The 25,882-nt window shown below is 40.5% G+C and overlaps 1 protein-coding gene across 12 annotated transcripts in view; it reads left to right on the top strand.

The window, feature by feature from the left end:
* The window catches only part of ZBTB20 (zinc finger and BTB domain containing 20), a 799,945-nt gene extending 774,921 nt beyond the window's left edge, over nucleotides 1-25,024 (top strand). For all 12 annotated transcript variants that reach the window (XM_082394692.1, XM_082394696.1, XM_082394693.1 and 9 more), the window contains one exon: nucleotides 373-25,024. In XM_082394692.1, the coding sequence (XP_082250818.1) occupies nucleotides 373-794 (422 nt within the window). In that variant the 3' untranslated portion in view covers nucleotides 795-25,024. The remainder of the gene's footprint in view (nucleotides 1-372) is intronic.
* Nucleotides 25,025-25,882: the final 858 nt, after the last annotated feature.

The raw sequence follows: 25,882 nt of genomic DNA, 5'->3' as shown, positions 1-25,882 counted from the left end.
ACACACAGTTAAATCCCCGAATGATGGCACTAAAAATGACCCCTATAAAGTAGCACTCCCTTCTCTCCACAGAATGACCTTGGAAGACTTTTACTGGAGAATGTCAAGTAGCTTTCCAAGAGAGACATTTTCTGGCATGGGGACATGGAAAACTCTAGACTGTCCTGGCAGCACCTTAAAGCAAGTTTTCTCAGAACATGAGAAGCCAGGAAGGACTGGACCTTTCCAATCAGGGGTGATCCGTTAACCAATCAGATTTTTTTTTTAATGTTTTTGTTTTTGTTTTCTGTTGTCTTGTTTTTCTGTCTCTCATTCTCCCTCCCTCGCTGTGTCTCGCTCTGTCCCGCTTGCTGTCTCTTCCCACGTGAACAGGTGAGAAGCCCCACCAATGCAGCATCTGTTGGCGCTCCTTCTCCTTAAAGGATTACCTTATCAAGCACATGGTGACACACACAGGAGTGAGGGCGTACCAGTGTAGTATCTGCAACAAGCGCTTCACCCAGAAGAGTTCCCTCAACGTGCACATGCGCCTCCACCGGGGCGAGAAGTCCTACGAGTGCTACATCTGCAAAAAGAAGTTCTCCCACAAGACCCTCCTGGAGCGACACGTGGCCCTGCACAGTGCCAGCAACGGGACCCCTCCCGCAGGCACACCCCCGGGGGCCCGAGCTGGCCCTCCAGGGGTGGTGGCCTGCACGGAGGGGACCACCTACGTCTGCTCCGTCTGTCCAGCAAAGTTTGACCAAATCGAGCAGTTCAACGACCACATGAGGATGCATGTGTCTGACGGATAAGTAGTATCTTTCTCTCTTTCTTATGAACAAAACAAAACAACAAAAAAGAAACAAACGAAAAAAAGCTATGGCACTAGAATTTAAGAAATGTTTTGGTTTCGTTTTTACTTTCTGTTTTTGTTTTTGTTTCGTTTCATTTTGTACTACATGAAGAACTGTTTTTGCCTGCTGGTACATTACATTTCGGAGGCTCAGGGGGATAATAGTTCTCCCAGTCTCCCTCGGATGGTGGCCTTAAGGCCTGGTAGTGCTTCAGGAGGTCCACTGGTTGGATCTCTAGCTACTGGCCTCTAAATACAACCCTTCTTTACAAAAAAATCTTTAAAAAAAAAAGTAAAAAAAAAAAAATTTTCTTTTTTCACTTGTGAAGAGCACTACAAAAATATATAACAAAATCTAAAAGGCCTACTGTCTTTAAGTACACCGCTTGCAGTGTTTCAGTGGACATTTTCACAATTCTGGCCGCTTGGACTTCACAGTAACCAGTTAAAACTGTGGAATATCACTTTCTGGTTGAAAACCCAGAGGAAAGGCCCTGCTGTTTTCCACCCCCAACGTTGTCTGATTTCATGCAAGGGCTGCAGGTGTGGGAAGGGGCGTGGGTTTGGTGGTGTGGGAAAGGCAGACGGCAGGCTTCTCCCCCAGATTCTGCTCGGTCCACACACCCTGGCCCACCTCCTCCATGCCCCCCCCCCTTTCAGCAGAAGCCAGGAAGACTTGGACAAGCATCAAGCAACAGTGGCTATCGTATTTATTCAGTGTCTTCGCTGAGCCCCAGACTCAGCACAATCAAGAGGGACTTTCATGAAAGGCAGGAATGCAGATAAAACAAAGATATCAGAGGTTTGCACCTATGTTTCTAGGTACAAGAGAAGGATTATTTCCAACAATCTTTGCAAAAAACAAAAACAAACAAAAAAAAAAGTGTCAGGATATATTCTTGTGGAAGAGAAAAAGAAAGAGAAATGGAGGGGGGGGGAATAATAAAAAGTTCTTGAGGCTTTTTTAATTCAAAATTTTATAGAGGGGCAAAAGTGACGTTTACCAGATAGAATGCTGATTTTTTTAATATATTTACAACAGTATTTGTGTAAAAAAAAAAACAAAAAAAGTGAGATTGTTAAAAGTAATTTTTTTTTCATTTTGGTTTTGCATACACTGCCACCAATCCCTTCTCTTTTATTTTATTTCACACACATATATATATTTTTTGGTAAGTCAAGACTGTTAAGGTTAGCGATACTGCTTCCAGATAGAAAGAATAAAAGGCAATTAAAGTTATATTTGAAAGAGAGGAAGGATATTTTCTTCATATTTTTTTAAATTTTTCTTAATTTTTATTATTTTAAGTATTGCCTGGGTTGATGAGGGCCTCTGGCCAGCCCACCCCTGCTGTAATTTGAACTGCTGCTTTGTATTTTGATATGTAGTCTTTCGACTTTTAGCAAGCTTATGTTGCTCCACTGAATATTTTTTTCAACTGATTCATCTAGAATTCTGTTCTTTTTCACGGGAGGGACTTTATCTTTCAGAAACAGATTTCTTGCTTCTCTGAAAGTTCATTGAGATCTTATGATTCTAGAATTTCTATTGACTTTACCTTTTTTCTTTGATGAAACATTAGTAGTCTAGAGGTCTTGACAAAAGTGTTCTTTCCTTTTGTGGTCAGCCGGGAGGAGGAGTTCACAAAACTCTACTGTCCCTCCTCACCCTTCACGACTACAGAGAGCGGCGTTATCAGAAGCCTGTTGCAGATCAGAATGCCTCGATGCCGAAATTACTTTCTTCCTTTCAAAGATCACCTTCTATTTCCACCATGGTTGAGAGGGCTAAATAAGATGATTATTCTTTAGATGATTTATTAACCCTTGCTTGTTGGTAAGGTTTTAAAGAAACTAACAAAAATCTCCCAGATGCCAACATCCACCATTCAGAAGGCCACCGATTCATTGCATCATCTTAGATGCCACTCTCTCTTCCTAGTTGGGATTTCTCTCCTCGGTCCTGATCAAGGTATCAGAATAGAGATTTTTCCATTATAGACAGTGTCCTAAAGGGATTCCAACTCAAATATAGGAATTTTTAAACCTAATGAAAACTCCAAAGGTGATTTCATTGCTGGGCATATTTTAACACACTTAAGGGGAAAAGTAAATCTTTAAACAAAGCAGAAACACTAAACTACAGTTTAAAAAGAAAAAAAAGAAGGAAAGAAAGTATTTCAGTTTCAAAATTACTTTGCATTTTAATTTAATTTTCCTATCAGCAACTTATTTACAAAAACTGTGCAACAAATGAGGAGAAATCTTCCAAGGGAAGCAACTGTATAATAACTAAATTGGTTTTACTTATACATTTTAGGATTGGTTAACTTGTATCTTTTCCATAAGTTCTTGGTGATGTTTAGTAGGGTTAGTGCGACTGGACTGGCGTATATGTGAGTTTCATTTGGTCCTGTGGTCCTTCATTCAGTAAATATTTTGCTAGTAGTTTTAATGTAGACTTGGATGATTAACTGACTGACCTTTAAGTATCACCCATCGTGATTTCTAAGAGGAGTCCTACTAAAAACTATCTGTCCAAAATTGACCTGTTTTAAAAGCTAGTGGGAAACAGCTTCAGAAACAAGAAATAGTCCATTTTCTCTTGCTTTTTGAAATAGCTATCTTAAGTAAGACTCCAGTATTTCCATTTACTACCAACAGAGGGAGCATTAGTTAATTAACCATGGCCTAGAATTTTGATATTTTGAAAAACAAGTCATTCAACCCATGATGTAAAAAAGAAAAAATTGACGTTAAAAAAAGATCCTTTTAATCTAGAGGAAAATGACATGAAATCACTCAGCATATGTTACAAATGGAAGAAGGCCAAAAGCCACTTTAAAATATTTTGAATTATTGGACAGTAGCTCGTTTAAAATAGTGGCCTTACACAAGCCTTAGCAAAGTAGACAGATGTTATAGGACCTCCAGAAACTTGATCTTGGGTGGCAGTATGGGCCACATTTAGCTATCTGCTTGTCAAATCTGAGGGAGACCCATTCGCCTTAGTGCTGATCTGCCATGTAAAAAACTAAGCAATTGGGTTAAAATTTACTTTTTGTTATAGAACACGTGGGGAAAAAAATACCAGTTGGGTTTAAACCCTAATATTCATCCTTTCCCTTCAAATGAAGTATCTCTTTTTTTTAAATGTTAGAGGACTCCCAAAGAATTCCTGGTGAGGTGATGTAATCATTATAACAATATGGACTTTCCAGGTTTGCATAGCAGTAGACTTTTTCTTACTGTGTGTCTGTTCCTCCCAAACATCTCATAGTCCAAAATAGTTGACAGATTGTTCTCTGGAGAAAGGAAGCAGCTAGATTGGAGTGGAAGATCTAAGCTGGGGAGCAGTGAACTTGCTGTGGGACCTTACTCCATGTTCTGGCCTCTGAAAGGGCTGCTTCCAAACTGACCTACATTTTAGGAAATAAACTAGTCCGTGCCTATTTCAAAAGGATAGAGATGCTTTTAGTTTGTCAATCCTTCCTTTCAAATTAAATAATCACCAACATCTTAGGAAAGGGGAAACATTTTGCTTCAAGAATAGAAGATGAGCATGATTCTTTTATTCTTTTAGCTTCAGATCCAACAATCTTCTTACATTTGGAACTTTATGCTAGGATGCTATGAGTGCTAAAAAAAAAAAAAAAATTTCAGTAGCCAGGGGAAAAAAAAATAGATGAAATGGAAGCAAGTGCTCCAGATTTAAGACCTCTTAGGATGAGTACAGGGAACAAGAACTGGTATGGAAAAGTACTGTTTTTTCTTTTCTTTTCTTTTTTTTTTTAGCAATTTATGACTTAAAACTGGATTAGCTGGACAAAGGAAAGGAAAAAGTCAAAGGGGAACGTTTATCTCTAGACATTTAGGTACAGTTTATGAAAAATAACATTTTCTAGCACTAACACATCAGTAGCATCTTAGCAGAGTGGGCAAATTTTCCCCTATTGATATAATAAATGCCAAAATTTGTACCCCCCCCAAAGCCCCAAATGTGTAAAATAGAGCCCAAAAAAAGGAAGGAATTGAGACATATGGATCTGATACAAATCTACACATGGGAAAAGATTGAGAAACAAGCCAGGCCAAAATAGACTCTGAAATGAAAGTCTCTATATCAAAATATTTCTTATTATACAGCTTGAGTTGTAAACTTTAGCTTCTGATAACAGTTTTATAGACTTTTTCTTCCCCAAATTCCTAATGCTCTGAATCTGTTTGTGCCATGAGTAAGTGTGGTGAATACTTTCCTGCTGTTGTTCAGGCTGAAGCCCATTCCTTCTTCCTAGGTATCTCGGAGGTCACAGTAGCTCCTGGCCTTAGAAGGAAAGACTTGAATTTGCTTTGTTTAAAAGTCACAGGGATTTTATTTTGTATCAGCTCAACATTCTGTAAGGACCAAGAAAACTTCTTCCAACTCATGAACAGTTAGAATTTGTGCATTGTGATATGAAAAGAGAAAAGGTTTCCTCTGGGTGTGTTAGTTTCATGTTAGTCCTAATGCCTTCACCTACCTGTACCCCATCATACAAGCACACCAACAGGATGTGCCCAGCCCAGGCCCCTAATCAGTGTTTTCCCTCAGCACAGAAATTGAAAGTGAGGTGTGCTTCGTATAAAATCCCTCAGAGCCCCGAGAGAACATAATAAGGGTCACGTCGCATCTTCGGTGTGGCTCCTCCAGAATGTTCCCAATACCTGCTGCCCTGAGGAAAGGTAGACCAGTGAGGTAGATCTGGCCAGGATTCGCACTAGCTATGCCCATTTTGGAGCCTTCCTCTATTGTTCTAGAAGATGTCATTTAATCAGTCGGGGCTGGGAGCAGAGGATGTGTGACTGCAGCAAAGGTATCAGATAACCACATCAGGTCTGCATCTGCTATAGCCAGTGCGCTGCTGCAGCAAAAAGAGGCAAAACGAAGGCGCAAGGGAGGAGTAGGCACCACCTGAGATGCCCTTGGGATTTAGGAAAAGGGAGAGTGCCCTTTCTGTTGTGACCTGACTCTTAAAAGAAATCTTCTGAAAGAATAATATAGTCATGAGTTGAAGTCCAGGGTAGTGGGAGCCCTGGAGAAGGGAACAGAAGGATTGCGAAACGTATTCAGCACCAATAATGCGAAGCCAGAAAGCATCCCATCGCAACACTAGGAGCTTTGGCAAGAGGCATTTAGAGAAAGCTCTGGGCTTTTCCATGGGTAGGGTCGACAGACTTTTCAGTGATTTCTGGCTCTGAGAAACCTCTTTAATAACTATAAAAGAACTTTATTTAAATGGCCAATTTTGTCCCCCAGAGAAAGAAATTTTATAAAGAGAAAAATAGGACACTAAAGACAGAACCATGGGACTTGGTGTCAAACAAAAGGAAGGGTGCACTAGAATTTCAATCGACTCCCTGCTTCCACAGAAGAGCCGGGCGACCCAGTGCCCCATGGTGTGTGGTGTGCGAGGAGGGTGCCTGAGCTGAGCCGGGCTCCCCGAGGCTAGACGCGCCCTCACGGTGGTCCGGCAGCAGCTGCTTTCTCTTCTGTGCTCTCGTGAAAAAAGGGGCTGTTCTCTTAGGTGCCCGGGAAATAGATGACACGGGGCAAACTTTCAAAAGCAATCTCTACCCTGGGGCTCAGGCCGCATATGGAGACAGAAAAGGGGCACAGAGGAGCTCTTGCTCCAGAGAGAATATTTTCAGATTCGCAACAGCTGTTTGTGTAGAGTTGCCATTTCTGATACTGCTTAAACCTCCCCAAGTAGGAAAGCTGTGGTGACTCAGTGTTCCTGTAAACGCAGAGCCTGGAAATTACTAACCCAAAGCATCATTTCTAACACTAGGTGCTAAGATGATTAGCCTGACCAAAACACCCCAGAGAACTTGATTAGTCTCTGAATATTTTTTCTCCTGGGACACCAAATCCATAGTGGTCAGTGGTGCGCGTTAACAGATCCCAGAAAATGGCATGGAACACTAGGGTCGGTCTGGATTCTTTTTAGGGTGAAGAGGTAGAAGATGAGGGTTGCACAGCATGCGTTCTTTTTCAGAACTATGTATTTCACTGAACGAGGAGTAGAAATGCCCTGGGCTGAAACAAGAAACATCATTTTCCACACCGCTGACCAAAAATGCCTGGTTTCCGGTGGTTCTTCAGGCCCAGCCTGTTGCTCCAAAAACTGAATAATTTCAGATGAAACCTTATCTGAAGCGACCTCAGTTAAGGTATTTTCACGGGAAGCCACTTATAGTAAAGAGTTACTGCCTTAAGTCAGAAAGCCCAGGGAAGAGAACAGAAGATAGATCGGAAGGGTGTGAAGACGTGGACACTTCTTGCCTTTTTATGGTTGCATTATTACAAAAATGAGCCCTATTCATGACTGAAGACTATGGAAACAGTGGCTTTAGGGGGAGGCACCAAACTTGTCAGGAACTGGCTGCCCTCAGGAAGTGGCTGCTATTTCCTATCTCAGTGACATAGGTCTGGGCTGGATGTAAAATAGACATCCTATTAGCTAAATAGCGAGTCCCATAAGACACAATCACAGGTGCCTAAAATGCTAGTTTGAATCATTTCCTTAACAGAACAATCTCAACAAAAAGCTGTCTTTTCCTGTACAGTGTGTATCTCTAAACTTTTTTTTCTCAGTTTCAGTGAGCATCTGGGTTATCTGGTGGTTCTTTGTTTAAATGCAAACTCACAACTTTCAAGTCTTCAATGAAGGAGCACGATCTGCAGATCATAGGGAAAATCTAGCTGCAGTTATTGGAGTCCTGGCTTTTGAGATACCTAATTAGGGTGTAAAAAGTCCCTAACTAGCCCTCTTTTCAAATTCAGAGGTTTTCTTGATTCAAAATGCTTCAATGAGATTCTAACCCAAGGCAGGAAAAAAAAAAAAAAATTAACCCCATAGGAGACATCTGTTTCTACTACCGTTGCAACAGAAGTTTGTTGTTGCCCAGCAGAATCATTGCAATTTATATGTAGATTCTAGTAATGAAAGGGACTTAACCCATCTAGTATGTCACAGCTGCTGTCCAAAATGTCTGTAAATGAGTATACATTATGCATGTACACACGCAATGTGAGGTGCTCTCAGTACAAAACTGTTCCACATTCGTATTCCCTAGTGACAACAAGATAAAGTCTGGAATTTATAGTTAGTCAAAGGTCTCAGATATCTCATGTATCTGCTTCTGCTCTGTTGCCTTAGTTGGGTGCATTAGTGCTGTCCACTATCTGTGATGAGGCTTTAGGGCATTCTGAAGGAGCCCAACCATCAGTAATTTCTATGTACCCCTTTCATGAGAAACTTGAATATGCTTGTGTGGAGTAGAGTGCACTTAACGAACTGCACTTCTATTGGATTTACTGACGTGTGTGTGGACATGCGTGTTTGCGTGTGTACTTGCTGTGGTCTGGGAGTATGTGTGCATCTCAAACAAAGCACACACAGGCATAGGCCCTGGTGCGTAGATACTGTTGCCTCTTCCCGCCATCGTGCTCAAGACTGGTGGCTCCCTTCCCAGGAAGCAGTCACCTGCCCACTCTGTTGCTTTTTGTAGCGTTTCAGAGTTGGGAGACACAAAGGCAGCTTGTTGGATCCACAGCAAACCCACAGTGACAGGCTGCTTTCCTCCAGAATAAGGTAGAACAGATGTACTCAACTGGCAAGTAGGTAAGAGGGAGCAGCAATGTGGGGCACCCCCTCTACCCAGGTTTCCTGTGCAGGAGCGGGCACCAAGGCCAGGCAGGCAAGGCCCATGCAAACTTTTGCCTGAGCCCTTCCATGGCTTAAAAGCCTCCATTCCTTTCCTCTATGCAACCCAGTGTGTGCACACAAACACCCACCCACTTGTAAGTTTGACTCCCAAACTAAAGCTTCCTAATCCTGCCTGCATCTGCAGGGAACCATCATCAATCACAAACTGTGTCTCCTGAAACCAATGTGGCCTTTGCTGAAGTCTTTCCAGGAGTGGGTTGTTTACCATGTCTAGCAAACCAATAGACTCTCAGAAGAATCGTTTTCGGTAATCTCTAAGAATTGATGGCTCTTGCCCATCTCGAACATTAAAGTAGAACGCGCTCTACTGGACTATTCTGAACAAACGGACCTGGCTCTCATAGCTGACTTTGAAGGGTGGCCTGGAAACAGTCGGATTCAGTTTTCTCACTCCCACGCCCTTCTTTTACTAGATGGTTTCTTATTTTTTATGACATGTGGATTATTTCTGCTCACTTACAGAATTCAGAGGACGTTTTCTTTCCTCTTCTATTTTGGTGACTTTTCCCCTCCCCAATTAAGTAAGGCTACTTACAGTTGCAATCTTTTTGTTGTTACTATTGTTTTAAATGTATATTGTCTTTCTATATCCAAAAGAAGTCTGTGACTGTAACCATAGGTATTTCTTTTTACTGGAAAAAAATGAGTTGTTTTTTTTTTTTAGTTAACAGTACTAGTGACTTTGTGGAAGAATATGAGTTACTATTTAGGTATGCTTACTTACGTACAGTACACTACATTGCAGTATTTCTGAAAGCTAGAACATACACATTATATATAACAACTCTATATTGAAATATATATTACATTATATTCATTTTAACTTTTGAATCTGCCTATGATCATGAGTTGATTGAAATACTATTTCTTTGCATTTATCACCCATCACCAACCTGCTGCAGTTAATCTGGTGCATTTAATAATAATCAATCATTACTGCTCTAGTTTGCTTTTTATATTATCAGCTTCAGTATTGTCTTTACAGGATTTTAGAATTTTTTTTAAGCTCAGACTTAGCAAATGTAGGAAAGTGAAAATTTTTTTAAGAAAACATTTTTTTTGGTGTGGCCGACACAAAGAGGTTCATAGTCAAAGTGATCTTGTTTAGCTGACCCTCTCAATATCTGAAGAACAAAAGAAGTGCATATGAATGTATCTGTGATTTTCCCCTCTAGGACTGTCACTGTCTATATTTGCTTTTAAAAATATGACCAAGGGGCCTATTAACCTCCGTATGATCTGACCAACAATTACAGGCTGCGTTTCAAAGGGCTGCTCATCTGAGAAGCAGAGGCAGTTAAAGGCCTAGTTGTCCCAACTGTATTTTCAAATATTGATTTTTAATACTAGTTCTTTACTGACTACTTTCTGTTTTCAGTATGCTTACAGTTATTTTAACTAGTCTTCAGTGCTTCCCTGGAGGCAGTTTAGCAATATAATGTTCATTTTCCTAGGAGACTCTTTTTAATAAAATCAGAATTTAGGAACTTTTTCATGACAGAGGCTGATAGAACTAGAACTCAGAAAATTATAGTTCATTTTTTTAGTCTGCAGAATCCATAAAATAGTGGTTCTTGCGTATCTAGCCCTCAATATCTACATTTGTCTGTTAAGGTGGGAACTTGGTGCCTTTCTTCTTTAACCAGACCATCACGGAAACGTCAGAAATCAGGCATCCTGTCTTCCTCGCAAGAAATATTTTCAAATAGTATTTTTAGATAAAGAGCTCCTTCAGCTTCCCTCAGCTACTCAACCCAATGCCTGGAAAACCCCGCTGATGGATAAACTTTACATTCGTCCTGGGTGCCTGAGACCAGTTCTACATTCAGGACAGGATGAAAACAGCTGTTCATCATACTCAGCGTGAGAGCCCTTCCCACGCTGAACCACCCGTTAAGGCTTCTCAGTGTGAATAACACCAATTCCTTCCTTTCGTCTTTTCCAGTAGATTTTGTTTTCAAATCCCACCCCATTCTGCTGTGCCCCTCCAACAAGCCCTCCCCCCTCCCCTTATCCAACTCCCCTCCTTGCCCTCTACTTGCGCTACTCATTAAGGAACTACCTGCTCTAATCTGCTTGGAAGGGGCTAGTATTGAGCCTAAAAGCAAAAATATCCACCTGTTTCTCCAAAGTTTTCAACTAAATATATTTCTACTAGACCAACATCATAGTGAATTGAGGGTGAGGTGAGCTCTTCCTTTTCCAGTGATCACTTAATACCCAAATTGTATCAACGTCACTATTTTCCTCTTTCCTTTTCCTCACCTGTTCTCTTTATTTCTTGTTTCTCTCTAAGACTTTAAATTACTTCTTCCTCTCCTCACTGCCTTAAGAACTCTAATCATCATGACACCTGAGGGCTCATTTCCCTCCCTTCCCCCTACCCCGTTGTGAATGTCCTCCTTTGAGATTTATGTGGTGAAAGAGCACTGACAAGAGTGAGTTCATCAGCATGAGACTCGTAGGCAGAGTGGAGCATGTCTTCACTGTACCTTCAGGTTTTAAAAGTTATCAATTTTCTTTTGAGAGTGGGAGGACCTGAGTCACAGTTTTAAATGTCAGCCGTACTAGCTGAGGTCACAAATTCTTTTCACCTTCACATTTGGCCGAAGACAGAGAGAAAAATATTTTCTGGGTTTTTTTTTTTTCTCTTTTTTTAAATACCACAGTGTTCAAATTCCTGATATGAGTAGACCATTTCTGAGGGAGAAAAAAAATCATCAGTGATGACTCTTTCAACTCCTACTAATATTTAGCCAAATGACGTACAGGTACTAGACTTAGAGAAATCTAATGAAAGGGGTAACATTTCAGAATAATTTTGATACCTGCTCAAGCCCTAGTGAGCTCTTCTAAAACAGGTAAATCCGCTTCTACTCAAAGGCATCACAGGAGATAATTAGGGAGAATTTTTTTCACGTCATGTTTTTGAAAAACAAATAATTGTTGATTGGTTTAGAACTTTAAGCAGTAATTTACTAAGGGATGAAAAGATCCATCAAGTTTCTAAAGTGTCTATTTTGCAACCAGATATTTTTAAACATAAACGTAATATGTGCTTAAATAAAATAATAATAGGGCAGAACAGATACTTGAAGAGCCATGTAATACACTCCCCAGTAACTAAGCATTCACCATGTAATTTGGTCATCATGCTAGATCTCATTTCAGTGAGTTACAGCTGTCTGGTTGCCAGAGCATTGTCCAAAAGACTCATACATTTCTGGGTCTCCCCCTTTACAGGACGCTTATGACGCAATCTGAACAACTCTGTAACACAGTCTTTCCTGACTCCCCGTCCAGCACTCTTACTGTGATACTGCTTTGACTCTCGGCTCTTGGGTGGACCATTCTATGGCATCTAGAGCGCTACCTGATTCTGAGCACACAGGGGTATGCTTCCATTTCTTGCTTTACCCATTGACAAACAGAAGCAACATTAATGTCAGAAATGTAGTCTTAATTTGATCTGAGGCTTGACGCAGGTTTTACCTTAATCAAACCAATTTTTAACATCTCACAGCATAGAGAGCAATGAAATAAAGAAGAGGTTCGAAAACCTCCCTGAGTCCCACATCTAGCAGGAAACCAACACTTCTTAAAGTCAGTGTGTATGTTGCTTAGGACCGTCATCTTCACTTAGCATGTTCTCCCCATCATTCTTACCTCCTTCTCTTTCTTTGTCCATTCTGACTCCCTCTATCTTTTTTTTTTTTTTTTTTTAAGTACTCTTCATCTAAAGTATTCCTCTCCTCAGGCATTGACTTCTGAAAGAACAAAAGACTCTCTTTTAAATCCTAAATGCCATCATTTAAAGTATAATGTGGAAGAGGAGCGGATCTGGTTCCGATAGGTCCCATTGGGTCCAGTTTATCACAAAGATTCTTCCAGGATGCCTTCTTGACCTTGTTCCTTCTAGTGCTCCAAGAAGAGCTCTAACCCTGAGACCCCAGATTTCTCACCACAGCCTCTGCATTAGTCTAGATTAATGTTGAAATCCTGTTGAATATTCTAGAGAGTCCAGGATGTGAATTTCTTGTTACTTTCGAGCCTCCTGCTTTTCTAAGCTAACACTGGTAGCCCTAACGGTAAGTAATGCAGCAAAATAACGGTCAGAAACATTACAGTATACATTTGGGAGGACAGGAAGGGATTTCTTTCTTTGCCTCCATAAAAAGCTTGCTTCCTCCCCCGGCCCCACCCCCACAATGCATTTCAGAAGCTCTGCATCTCATTTTACAGATATATAGTTTTAGGATTTGCAGATAGAGCTTAGGAAATATTCTGAGATTGAGGCTGGTAGCAAACCAGTTTATTTCTGCACTGGACTTTAGGACAAGTGTGCACGGATACAATTCCTTCAAAGAAAGTGAAACTAACATAGTAAAGCAAAGGGATAATACTTTTACACATTAAAACAGTTGTTTGCTATCTGTAAACCTTGATTTAAGCATAATTATTACTTTTTAGAAACCTGAAACTGGAGGAATGTGTATTTTAGTGAAGTTTGTTTGTTGATTTGTTTGTTTCCTTTATCTCTTTCTTCTCAAGGCAGTAAAAAACTTTGATTCTTTCATTTGATACTGTCCATGGCCATAGGCATCAGTCAGATCACTGCCCACCCTTACCTTACTCCTTTCCCTCTTAGAATGAAAAGCCTTCCATTCTATCATTAAGGAGTCTATTCTCCATGAAAATCTTATCTTCCTTTTCGAGTAGAATGTGAGAGCTTTGAGGAGAAAGAGTCTCTCTGCACTTTGAGGGTAGAATAGTTAAAATAAAAGCTGTTCCTTGAAAAAGCAACCCCATTTACCTAAACTTACAGGTATGAGGCCTAAGGATGGGAATTGACTGCGGATGAAGTTCACACTACAAATCCTTATTGTCTCCTCAATTTTTTGAAATAAGGCTGAGGATAGACTGATGTAATGAAAATCCTCTTTGGATGTTTCTTATTAATATAGGACAGAATCACCAGAAAAGAAAAAGAAAGGATACTACTAAAATGCCAAAATCAGTTGATCTGTGGATTGCTATAATTGTTCAGATTTCTGTTCTCTTCATTTCAAAACTGCATGTGTTCATGAGGTCTTAAATGGTGAAACACCACTCCTCCATTGCCTCTCCTCTCCCCAACCTGGCACTGGAGGTGACAGTCACAGAGGGAGATTGGCATTGCCAGTACTTCACCCATCCGTACTCTCACCACCACAAAAGAAAGAAAAACCAAATTGGAAACTTTAAAAAAAGAGGAAATTGTAGTGCTTCATTTGAAAGCACACTGTTTTCAACTCAATTCAATTTACAGATAGCCTGACAAACCGTTTTATAACCTGTCTTTTATGCTATAATTTGCATTCTTAGCTGAATCTTTAAAATAACTGCAATTTCAATTAAGTGAACAGAGGAAAAGGAAAGAGGGGAAACAGGACAATGTGATGGGACTAAATCTGATACAGTTCTGGATTCCTAAAGCCAGTTCTCAGGGTTAGCAGGGAAAGTCAGCACCACTCGCCCTTTGCCATTTTTGCCCATTCTCACTATTATAGGCCTAAGAATTAGTAAAATAACCTCACTACTTTGTGATTTAAGACTTCTCTTAATGCTATCAAAACCAGATAGAGAAACTACAGAAACCCTTGACTGCTCCCATTACTAATCTGCTCTCCGGGGCTTATGCAGAGAGATAACGGACAATAAAATAATGGTTCAAATTTAATACAAGCTTTAGACATAGACTAAAGTGCTTAGTGTATGTTCACTGCCAGAGGGTTCTTTGAAAAATAAGGTGAGTTACTCTGCTCTGCTGTCCTTGGCACAGACTTTGATTTGGAACCATCTATATGTAGATTTGTAAGCGAGGATTATCAAAAGCATTGTCAGCAATTAAACTCCTTCTTTAGTCCCAGTGATTACGTTTTCCCGAGGGGCCTATTGAGATATAAATTAAGGGTAACTTTCATATATCTAATTAAATTTGGTTTTTTGCACTATCGTTAAAAGAACTGTGGTTTTCAGGGTAAATGAAAGCAGAGTCTCTTGGTAATCCTCATCGTGGCAAACAAAGGCAAGAAGTTGATAGAATCAAGAAACTCTATGATAGCGTAGTGTTCCAAAGGAATTTGAGTGTGCTGACCCCACTAATGTTTCCATAATCTATTCTAAACTACATATTGATCCTCCTGAGACTTCCAGCATGCATGTGGTATGTGCAGACAAGCAGATTTACACCTCGAGGGTGGGGACCCAGGCAAACTGGAGAGAATGATTCTGGAGGATGATCAAATGCAAGGCATCTCTCCAAAATCACTCAGTACTGCCATATCCCAAACTAAGTCCAGATTAATCTTAAGCAAAAAGTAAGTTCCATAAGACATCCTGCTATGAATGTTTTTTCTTACAGAATAATACAAGAAGAGGTACAATGCAGACCCTTAATTTTGGTGTAATAATTCACTTTTATATTTAATAATTGTACTTTTTGTGTGAGTGTGTCATTGAGCTATTTGTACCAATTTTCAATCTGTCATCCTGAGAGGGGCCTTGAGAATTTCTGTGTATGCGTATGTAGATCTGTATTTATGTGTAGTCAGAAAAAAATGGATAGGAGAGGAATGAGGCAAGAGAGAAGGTCAATGTGAAAAAGTGAGTGCTCTTAGTGTCCCTATTTATGTTAGGTAAGGTGGCTGCTGCCCAAAGCCCTCGAGGAATAGCTGATTGCACTATTCAAAAATAAGAACCCAGCACTGTTAAATTTAGGACCGTGTTTTGGGAAACAGGAAAGCTTTATCTTTTTCTGTACCCATTCCCTTTAGCATCGGAGCCATTTGACATGATGAAAAGCATTCAGTAAAAAACCACTACTGATCTTTGCATTAAATAGCTATTTTCCTCTTCTAAATACTACCCTTGGTTTCAACTCAACTCCTTCCCTTTATTTTCTGCCTATTGGCTTAACATTTTACAGAATAACGCCTAGGCGTATGCTAGTTGTTTCCTTCCTTTGAGCTGAACCAAACAGGGACAACGAAAGAGATGACTTACGGAAGTGTGAGACTGAATTTCCCACTTTTGTGGCACTGGTAACTTTTAGTAAGAGCTGTTTAGGGTTGAGCTTGGGGCTGTAATAGGGCTTTTTTTTTTTTTTTTTTTGCACTAAATAAATATGACTGCACTGCATTGCACTACTGAAATGTATTTACTTGTGCCGGGAGAGAGTGTGTGAGGTATGGGAAAGAAAGAGGCAAGTGTTGAAACTAGAAGCACCACAAAAATGGAGGGTTATTTCCGTCATGCTTGGTCTTAGCAGGGTTGGTAAAAATCTGTGGAATCTGCCAACCCTTGATCAGGCCTAGAAACTGCCATGCTGATAGGATCTGTTTTCTTATTATAAAGAAGCTGAGTTAGTACTGTAAATTGAAGACGTTTAAGGAGAAGTTTGCCCAACGTTGTCTCCAACTAAGCTTTCAGTAAGAGTTGCGATGGTGAGGAAGCCAACCGAGGTGACCAGAAAGTCTTCACCTTGGCCCGAGGTAGGGCCTCCTTTCAGAAAAACCTCACCTTGTCCATATTGGAGGTATCCTTTCAGCCTGAGCATGCTTTTTCATCGCTGGGTGAAACCTAGATCAGGCTAACCAAAGAGGAAGGCCATGCATGTGGTAGAATCCTTTAAGATGACAGTAAGGGAACAGTGCAATAAACATTGAAAACCAGTGAGGTGAAAGGTTTATCTGAAACAAGCTAGGCCAACTTTGAAATTGGAGGAAGCGTTGGAGGATTAATCAGAACCTACTTACTAGCTGCTCCATCAGAGACTATCCTTTATAAAGCAGAAGACCTTAACAGTGCCTAAAAGCCTAGTTTTGAAGTTGTTGCTTTTTCTTTCAATTTTTCTTTATTGGATTTATTTTTATTGCCTTTTTAAATCTTAGAAGTAATTAGAATTTGACAGCTCTTTAGTGACTCTTAATAAAAGAATCTTTCACCACAGGAAAAGCAATAGATTGTGTAGGGAATAATAACAGGAGAGTGAAGATGCTGAAGGACTCGTCCAGAATCCAGGGTGACAGCTTTGAAGATTCTGGTTCAGTAAGAAAGGGTCACAACCCATATCAATGGGTAATGTGGAATTTCTCTGATCACTATCACATGTTGGAGCATCAGTTTGGAAAACTCTCGGTTGCGGCCTTTCTGAAGATTACATTGATGCCTATCTCTTTCTCTCTCCTCCTTAGCACCCATCCAAGTCTACTTTTCCATGTTAAAAAATTTTTAAGGAAGCTGTCAGCCTTGCTAGGCAGAAAAACTCCATTTAGAGCTTTCAGAACTAATGTAAGCAGTCCCTTAAGCGCTCAAAGTATTATCTCCCTTTCAAATAAGAAACTCTAAATTCAGAGCTCTTAACAGGTACTTAGAGATGTGTATTGGGTAAGCACTGAGAAGATACCGACTGCACCAAACCAAAGTTACAGAAAGAAATAATTGACCTTTTAAAATATATTCACAGTAACTGCCCTAGGATACTTCTCTTGAGGCTTTCGGAAAATAACTTCTTCCTTGAAACTTGCATACCCACTCCAGTTCTGTCACCAAAGATTTTCCTTTCCAGAACCCCACCTCCTCTCTTGCAGACAAAAGTAATACAACAGGCTCAAGGGATATGCTTTGGTGGTCAAGGGATGATACTTTGGTTTTCATTCTGTTCACAGTGATATTTACAGGAGACTTGTTGTTAGAGGAGCTACTGAATTGTCTTTATGACTTAGGGTTTGGTTAGAGGTTTAAAAAACTAGGAAAAAATAGATAAGCGCTAGTACTTGACACTGTAAACTGTCTTTATAATAGAGTCATGACCTGGAGACTGATGGAGAGAAAGAAACTTCCATGGAAGAGAGTGAGCTAAATCATGTAGAACCAAACAAGGATCCCTGGTGAAATGTGGGGCAGCGTGGACACAGAGCCGGTCAGTGGTCTGCACGGCCGGAGCCAAGAGCAGTGGCCAGTGGGAGAGTCAGATAACTGGCCAGTGAGTTCAAGTACTGGAAAAGCCACAGTCTGGGTTTCATTGTAGTTGCTGGAGTGGTGAAAACATCCATGCCCACGGCAAGGAAGATGCTGAGGCTGATCTCTTGTGATAGTGCCTTTCTTGTTGTAGCGAGTACTGGGTTAATAATCTGTTCAGTTATGCTTTTCTGGCTCATTGCCCCCAGTCTTCTGAGGAGGTCTGAAGGGATAGTATTCACCTAGGATGAAGGGATAGTGTATTGCTCCTGGAATGCTGTGATGTGATGATATTTGCACTAGATTCTAAACTTTAAACTGGAGCAACTGAATGAGAGAAAAACCAAGGATAGTTCAGAGAAACCAAAAGCAGTATTTCCTGACTGATGTCATTTCTTTGTTTTCTTTGTCTTCTTCGTCTTCTTGTTTTTTTTTTTTTTCCTGAAAGAAAACTTCACACTTGTTGATTACCAAGCTCAACTTTTACCAATTCTTTTCCTTCTTATTTTTTTCCCCACACTGGACCATCGGTGTGAATTAACCATCAGGTAGGAATGGTTAATGGAAAGGGCCTCTGTCATTACAACTTCACACCCCTTCTCTGCTTCATCAAGGGCATGGGGGGCGGGGCAGGGAGCCTCCAGAGCCATCGAGCCCTTAGGAAAGCCAGTAAGCATAGATGTCATGTCAAGAGCTGTGCTGACACAGATTTGCTCAGAGGACATTGGGGCCCAGGGCCAATCCTAAAGGATGCTCAGAAAGAAGGAAACCAATGTGCTGAAGAAAACAAAGGGAGGTGGTGCCCAAAGTTTGCCTATTTCTCCTGTCTCTTCTCTTTCCCACCTCACCCTCATATCCCCTCTATCGGAATTATATTTCATCTCATATATTATATGGTACCAGAAGAATTGTTTGGTTCCTTGGTTTCTCTCTTTATCAGTGGGCTGGGAACTCCTCCAATATTAAAAACAAATACCATCAGTGGCTCTCCTGTGGCCTACCAGTTTCTCAAATGCTGTCCAGCTGGTCTTGACCAGTCAACTAAGATAACTTGGAAGCTTTGGCTGGCTCACTTTCACCTGTCCACTTTATTTTCGTTTTGTTTCCATTTCCATTTGAATTTTGAGTGATCCTGTGGAAAGGTGGAAATCACAGGAAAAGTTTGGAGGCTGTAATTCTAGGGCATAGCTTGTCAGGAGTTTGTATTACCCAAAAGATATCTTTTTCCACCTGTTTTCAGTTGAATCTGTTGCCCTGATCATAATTTCTATCGTATTTGTGGTTATTTTTATAAGAATAGAGTCCATTTGCAATGTCTCTTTGAGTGCTTTTTTTCTATTTTCCCCACATAGATGCAGTACCAACCTGTTAATGAAATACCTTTTTATTATATTATTAATATGTAATTCTACTGTAGACCAAAAATATAAAAAAAATTTTGTTCATTTTAAAGATATAAAGAACTAGTGAGTGAAAGATTAAGAGTTGAAGGAAAAGACAGAAGAGCAGTGGTTAACTATGTTGAGTTAGAAATCTAAGAGTAGCCTTACCTATTTTTTAACCAGTGCTTGCCAATCATACCATAGTTGGGATTATAGTCTTGGCTCCTTCATGCTTATGTTTTATAATTCTTGTTTGTCTGTTTGTTTTCCTTTGATGTAATTGAGGTTGCACATCATGCTATTTTTGGCAATGCCTGATTTTATTATATTGTACTTTTGTGGGTCATTTCCTTTAGAAGGATGGGGGAAAAGTTTTATTTCTTCTTTTAATTTAAAATTTGTTTAATGCACTGGAAATAAAATTGGACATATTTCACTGTTTAAAAAATCAGAAACAAAACAGAACAAAAACCGCAAAGAAAAAACCAGCAACCAAATAAGCAACAGGGAAAAAAAGCTTGGGGAAAAAAAATCTGTTTGTACTGGATACACATACAAAATACATCCCACACAAAAGAGAAATACCGTCAAATAAGAACAATATATGTTTAAGCTGCAATACTGAAATGGAAAAGATACCTGGGTTCAATGGGGATGGGGAAAACAGGACATTGCTTTGAGATTTGAGATCTCGTTATTGTTCCAATTAGTGCCCAAACTGGTTAAATGTGGGCGTGGTGACTACAGAGGAAATAGCCCCAGCCTTCCGCATACCACTGGAGCTCTCCGTTACCATTTATCGGACGCTTGAGCTCCACCGTAAGGGGGAAGAAAAATGTGCTATGATGGAGAAACTGGCTTGTATAGAGGTATTTGTACAGTACACATGTGGACACAGTTTAGTCCTCTGCTTATCCTCATGTTTCTTTTCTCCCTGAGTATTTGCAGCAGATAAACCCACAACATGGGAGACTGTAAATGACTCCTCAGAACATCAGCTAACGCTAAAGTACCTCTTGACTCCAAACTGATCTCCCTTCTTGAGCATTCCCAGATACCAACAGAGCCAGTAACCCATACAAAGGCACAGTGGAAGGAAAGAGAGATTTTTTTCTAGTCAACCAGCTGTATCTTTTGTTTAATGTTTGCTGGGTTTTTCTGGTTTTGTTTTGTTTTAGAGTTGGGGTGGGAGTGGACATAACTTCACAAACCTAATACAGTAATTGTTTTGCATCTTCCATGTTTTATGCAAAAGCAGACATTTAAATCAATAAATAATCGTGCCCTAGACTGAAAGTTAATGTTTAGGAGAGGAAAAAAATTGTTGGAATTTTTTCTACATTTTTTTGTGAAGAATCTTTTTTGGAAAGGAAGGATACATATTTTTGTTGTGTAATATTTTCTATTTTTGAATGCATTTTATTGGTACAAGACTGTTTTTTTGGTGAAGACATTATTTAAAAAAAAAAAAAGAAAAAAACTAATCGAAAAGTTTGCCCTTAAGGATATGCTGCAGTTTTGAGGTTAAAAAAAAAAATAACTGATTCAAGATGCGTGTTAAAAGTTGGGATTATATTGTTGTTTTTTGTAATTGTTACAAGAAGAAGTTTGTACCCACTGCTGTTTATTTTGTTTCAGATGAGTAAGTAAAGGGATTGTTCTTGTTTTATTCTTTTTTTAGAGAAAAAAAAAAAAGCTATTTATGAAATGTCAAAAACACTGGACTGTGAGTTTAAGTGTGGAAGCATTTTACCACCCTGTGTCTTCGACCAATTATGGGAAACCCCTTTTCTCTTCCCCCCCACCCCCTGCCTTAGCCTTGCCAAATGAGAAAAAATGTAACAGCTGTCGGATGATCGAAGCCACTGAAGACCTGCTTTAATTTTTACGGTTTGAAAAAGTTGGAAAACCAAAGTTAAATTTCTTTCTGAAATCCCACTGTCCGTAGCCCTTTTTTTTTGTATGACACAGCCGGTCGACTCTGCCTCTCCGTCTCGGATCATTGCCTTCTTAAGGACTGGGGGCCAGTTCTGATGCAACAGAGGCATAAAGGTGGTGAGCCTGAGAGTTGAGGTCTCGTGAAGTCCATGTGAGCGGGGCTTCAACTTCTCAGCGGGCAGCCACGCTTCCCATCCTGCGGGGAGGCTGCCGAGAGAGCAGGGCTGGCCTGCCTGAGCAGGGACGCCCCCTCATCGCCTCCACCCTCGGCTTCTAAGACCTTCCTGTTACCATCGCTCTCTAGACTGGCTTTGCTTCTTTCGGCAGCCCACCTTCCATGGATGGGGTGGGGGGAGGAAGGATCCAATGGAAAGAAGCGGCTGTGGGTGCTGCGAAGGCACCCCCAGCCCTGGGGAAGGTGGGGCAAGGGACCCCCTAGCACAGGGGAGCTTGCCTGCCTCATCTTTGGCTGTGTGGATTGTCCGCCCATCTGCTCACTGTGAAGATGGAGAGGCAGAGTGCCCTAAGGCTGTTCAATAGCTTTTCCATATTTTTTCAAGATTGAGAAAATAATTTTTAAAACTGTGATTTAAAAAAAAAAAAAAATCATTTGGCTGGAGGGAAGGGAAAAGGGAAACACCAAAAGCTGTAACATGATTAACTGGAGATATTTAACTGGGGGCACTTTCTAGACCAAGACAAATGAATTCCGTTCTGGACCCTAAAGCAGCCAAATCTTGAGACTGTCTATGACAGAAAGCTGGAGAGAGGCCTCCATTTCCTCCTTTCTCCTTTCTTCTCTCTGTCTCGAAATTCTCTCTTGTTCTCCTTTTCCAGCTTCCCTTGGACGACTGCCCCAATGGCCCTTGGTCTCCCATCTCACTTGTGTGTGCACGTACACACACACACACACACACACACACACACACACACACTTGCACAACACCATTTTTCTTAAGGATTGTGGGACCGAATAAAATCTTGTGCCTTCATTTTTTTCCTTTTATAGTTAGATGAACCTCTTCCTTTTTCACAGTGTTTAAAAAATAGGGGAGGTTGAAGTGTTAGTGCAGGACTTGGGTGTCGTTTAGGAAGTAATTTTTGTTTAGCACGTTCCCCCAAACGTTAACACAAACATTTCCACCCCTTCGTCATACTCTCTGGACATTTAGAGCATCAAGTAACCGGCTACATGGCAGCCAAAACCCATTTAATTTTAGAGCAATTCCTGAAAATTTCATTTCGTACACTTCTTTGATCTTTATCAAAAATGAGGTGAGCAATGGCACGCAGCCTTGTTCTCCCACTTTGGTGCTTTTGCGTGTGGCGTGGGGTGGGCGTGGGAGTGGGGAGAGTGGGTGTGTTTTGACAAAGGGTGCATCCCTAAAGATCTCTGGTGCTGAAGGGCCTCCAGTTCCTTTCAGAGACTGCATATGACACACTTTACACACGAATGGTATCACATGCAATATTTTAACGGAGCAATGGGAGAGGCTCTTTGAAACGGGGTTTTGCATCTTTTTGTAACATTTTGATTTCTCTGGTGCCTTATTCCTACTGGACGCTGGCACTCACATCCCCACGGGGAGCTGACCCAGAAGTCAGCCTCGGGAGCGGGGACGCCTGGGCAATGCTGGAGCGTGCAGGGCGTCAGGAGGCTGGTGTCAGTTGGTGGGGAGGGGACTAGATGGCATCTCTGAGCCGAAGCCAAGCAGGAACTGCACAAATCCACACGAAGTTAACGCTTCCGACTCGGAACACACCGCAAACTCATCCTTCCTCATCTGAGCTTTCCTTCCTTCTTCCTCTTCTGTCTCTGCCTTCTCATAGGCGCTGCTGCTGCTGAGGTGCCCAGAGTCCAGAACGCCCAGTAATCACTCAGGCACAAGCCTGGCACTGCCACGTCAGCCCCTGGCACGGCCAGACCCGGGCTTCTCTTGCTGGGGGCTGCGAACCGTCAGATTTTTTCTCATCAAAAATGTTTTCCAAGGAATCAGTGGAGTACAGTTATTCTGCATTAAAAATGCACTTTAAAAATAAATACATAAAAGCTCCAGACTGTTTAAAATGTACAGAGGGGGCAGGGGAAAGATAAACATGTGCTAGTGTCTGAACCCAGTTCAGTTTATCTCCAGTTGAAACGATATACACTATATTATGTATAAATGTATACACACTTCCTATATATATCCCTATATATATAGTGTATATATTATACATGTATAGGTGTGTATATGTGCATATATACACACATGCACATAACAAATCCAGATGCTTTCATTACAAAACCAGATGCTACACAAACAGCAGCAGAGGAAACAAGGTTGGACTCTTGCAACAGATCACAAAAAATAAAAACAGCCACTTGCAGTGACTTTGGTCATTTCTGTCTGTTCACAAGGAATGGATTGTAACAAAGAAAAAAAGGAACAGTATTAGTGAAAGAGGAAAAATGGGCGAAACCATCTTGATCCAATGGGAATGCAGTAATGTTCTATACCATTTCACCTATTTCTTTTAGTCATGTTGATTTGATTTCAGTTTTTGGCTATTAAACTTTTTTAAACTCAAGTGACCCACAACAAACTGAACAAAACAACTACAGTGAAAGCCCTTTTCAGTGGAAGATGTCAGAAATCTCAAAACCCTTGGCCTGACTCAGAACTACCATGTGCAAATCAGTACTCTCTTAATGTTCGAAATAAAACTGAAAAAAAAAAAAAAACCTTTTTGAAGCACCTTAATGTGGCCATCCATTCAAGGAATGGGCGCCACTTTTTTCTTTGAGCACCTTATTGACGTGTTTTGCTATCTGCTGTCTTTCTGTTACCTGTTGGCTGAATGGCTAGCTGTTAACACACACATGCGCACAGACGAGAGAGCTGGGCATGCGTGTTCTCAATGAAGTTTACTGTGGTGACTGCTGAAAGGTGAACCCGTTTCCTGATCTTCCCGCCACAGTGTTGTGATAAGATTCGAAGAAGCCCTATTCCCTGCACAGAAATGTTTCTTATCACATTGTATCTTAGTATGGAAAGGAATATGGTCCCTTTTTTGCAATTGCTACTGTACACACACACACACACACACACACACACCCCACACACATGCACAAACATATTCATTCGTCCAAGTGGTATTTTCAGTGTCTGTGTGGGTGTCACTGTTTACGCAGTTTCTATTTCCCAGTGAATTTTAAGTGGAGGGCAACTTTTCTAACCAGACTGTCTTTTCAGACTGAAGACCTGGGAATTGGGGAAGAGTTTGGAAGGAGGGAGAGGCAAGGAAAAAGAGAGCTTTAAACTGAAAGAATAATTTCCCATGAGGAACCTGAGCTCGATGACTGCAGAGACTGTAACCTCCAAACTTTGCAGGTGGGCAAGGGACACTGCTTGTATCAGTCTGTGTACCGTACAAACCCATGGAGACGCGAACACACACCCATCCACCATCAATATATACACGTGGTTTGGGTTGAGCAGGTCAATAGTTTTGAGAGGGAGTTTGTTCCTTTTTTTTTTCTCATTATACTCTTAAATTGTTGTCAGTTATCAAACAAACAAACAAAAAATTGTTTTGAAAAACCTTGCATACGCCTTTTCTATCAAGTGCTTTAAAATATAGACTAAATACACACATCCTGCCAGTTTTTTCTTACAGTGACAGTATCCTTACCTGCCATTTAATATTAGCCTCGTATTTTTCTCACGTATATTTACCTGTGACTTGTATTTGTTATTTAAACAGGAAAAAAAACATTCAAAAAAAGAAAAATTAACTGTAGCGCTTCATTATACTATATTATTATTATTATTATTGTGACATTTTGGAATACTGTGAAGTTTTATCTCTTGCATATACTTTATACGGAAGTATTACGCCTTAAAAATACGAAAATAAATTTTACAAGGTTTCTGTTTTGTGTGGAAGAGTAATTGATGTTGCTAAGAATGATGTTTGTTTTTTGGGGTTTTTGTTGTTTTTTTTTAAATGTTACCAGCACTTTTTTTGTAAGTTTCACTTTCCGAGGTATTGTACAAGTTCACACTGTTTGTGAAGTTTGAATATGAAGGAATAATTAAAAAAAAAAAAAAACTCTTCTCTTGGTTTCCTGTTGTGTCTTCTTTATATTGTGGCAGTGTTTCTACACATTCATGCATGTGGCCTAGGCCTGGTCTGAGATTATCCAAATTGAGAATTATGGCTAAAAGGCCAGGAAAATTCTCAACATATCAATCCTCATACTACAGGAAGTGAGAATTCCAGGATGGGTGATACTGAAATCCCTTTGGGGAAATATAAGGCCGTTTGGGGCATTTTCCGTCTCCTGTCCACACCTCATAAATGGCACATGGCTCATTTACTGTTATCTGAATTGATTCACCTTTTTTCCTCTTTCTCCATGTGCAAATCATTATCTCTCTGCCCACTGTGGAAATAACCAATCCCATATGACACTATGCCCATCTACCCCTGTATCTTTGTATCCAAAGAAATTTCGTGGTTCAAAATACGTCCCCATCTGATGACTGTGGGGACTCCCGAGGGACTCCTGTTTGCTCCATAGGCCCTTTCTCATACGCGACCCTACCCATAGGGCTCTCTAACATCATTCTCACAGAAATTGCTGGTGTGATGGAGAAAATGTACATCTTGTTTGTCCCGGGTGACATCAACCCAACTGAATTAGATTTGCTGTCTTCAGTAAGCATCTACATTTCACTCAAAACTGTGCAGTGTATGCAAGAAATGAAGGAAGTTATTGCAGCTCTTGGTGAGCTTTCAAATCTAACAACTAGAAATATATAAATAAAGATTCATATACATCAAGAGTTAGATTGTACCATTCAGACTCTCAGTGCCGTGGGAGTTTATAAACTAACAAAAAGAGACACGGGCAGGTCCATCAAGGAAGTGTTCAAGGAGTACACAGTCTCGTCTGGGGACTCCCAAGAACG

The sequence above is a fragment of the Balaenoptera borealis genome, assembly GCF_965194805.1.
Source record: "Balaenoptera borealis genome assembly, chromosome: 5".
In the NCBI taxonomy this organism is placed as follows: Eukaryota; Metazoa; Chordata; class Mammalia; order Artiodactyla; family Balaenopteridae; genus Balaenoptera; species Balaenoptera borealis.
This window is presented reverse-complemented; position numbering and strand designations above follow the sequence as displayed.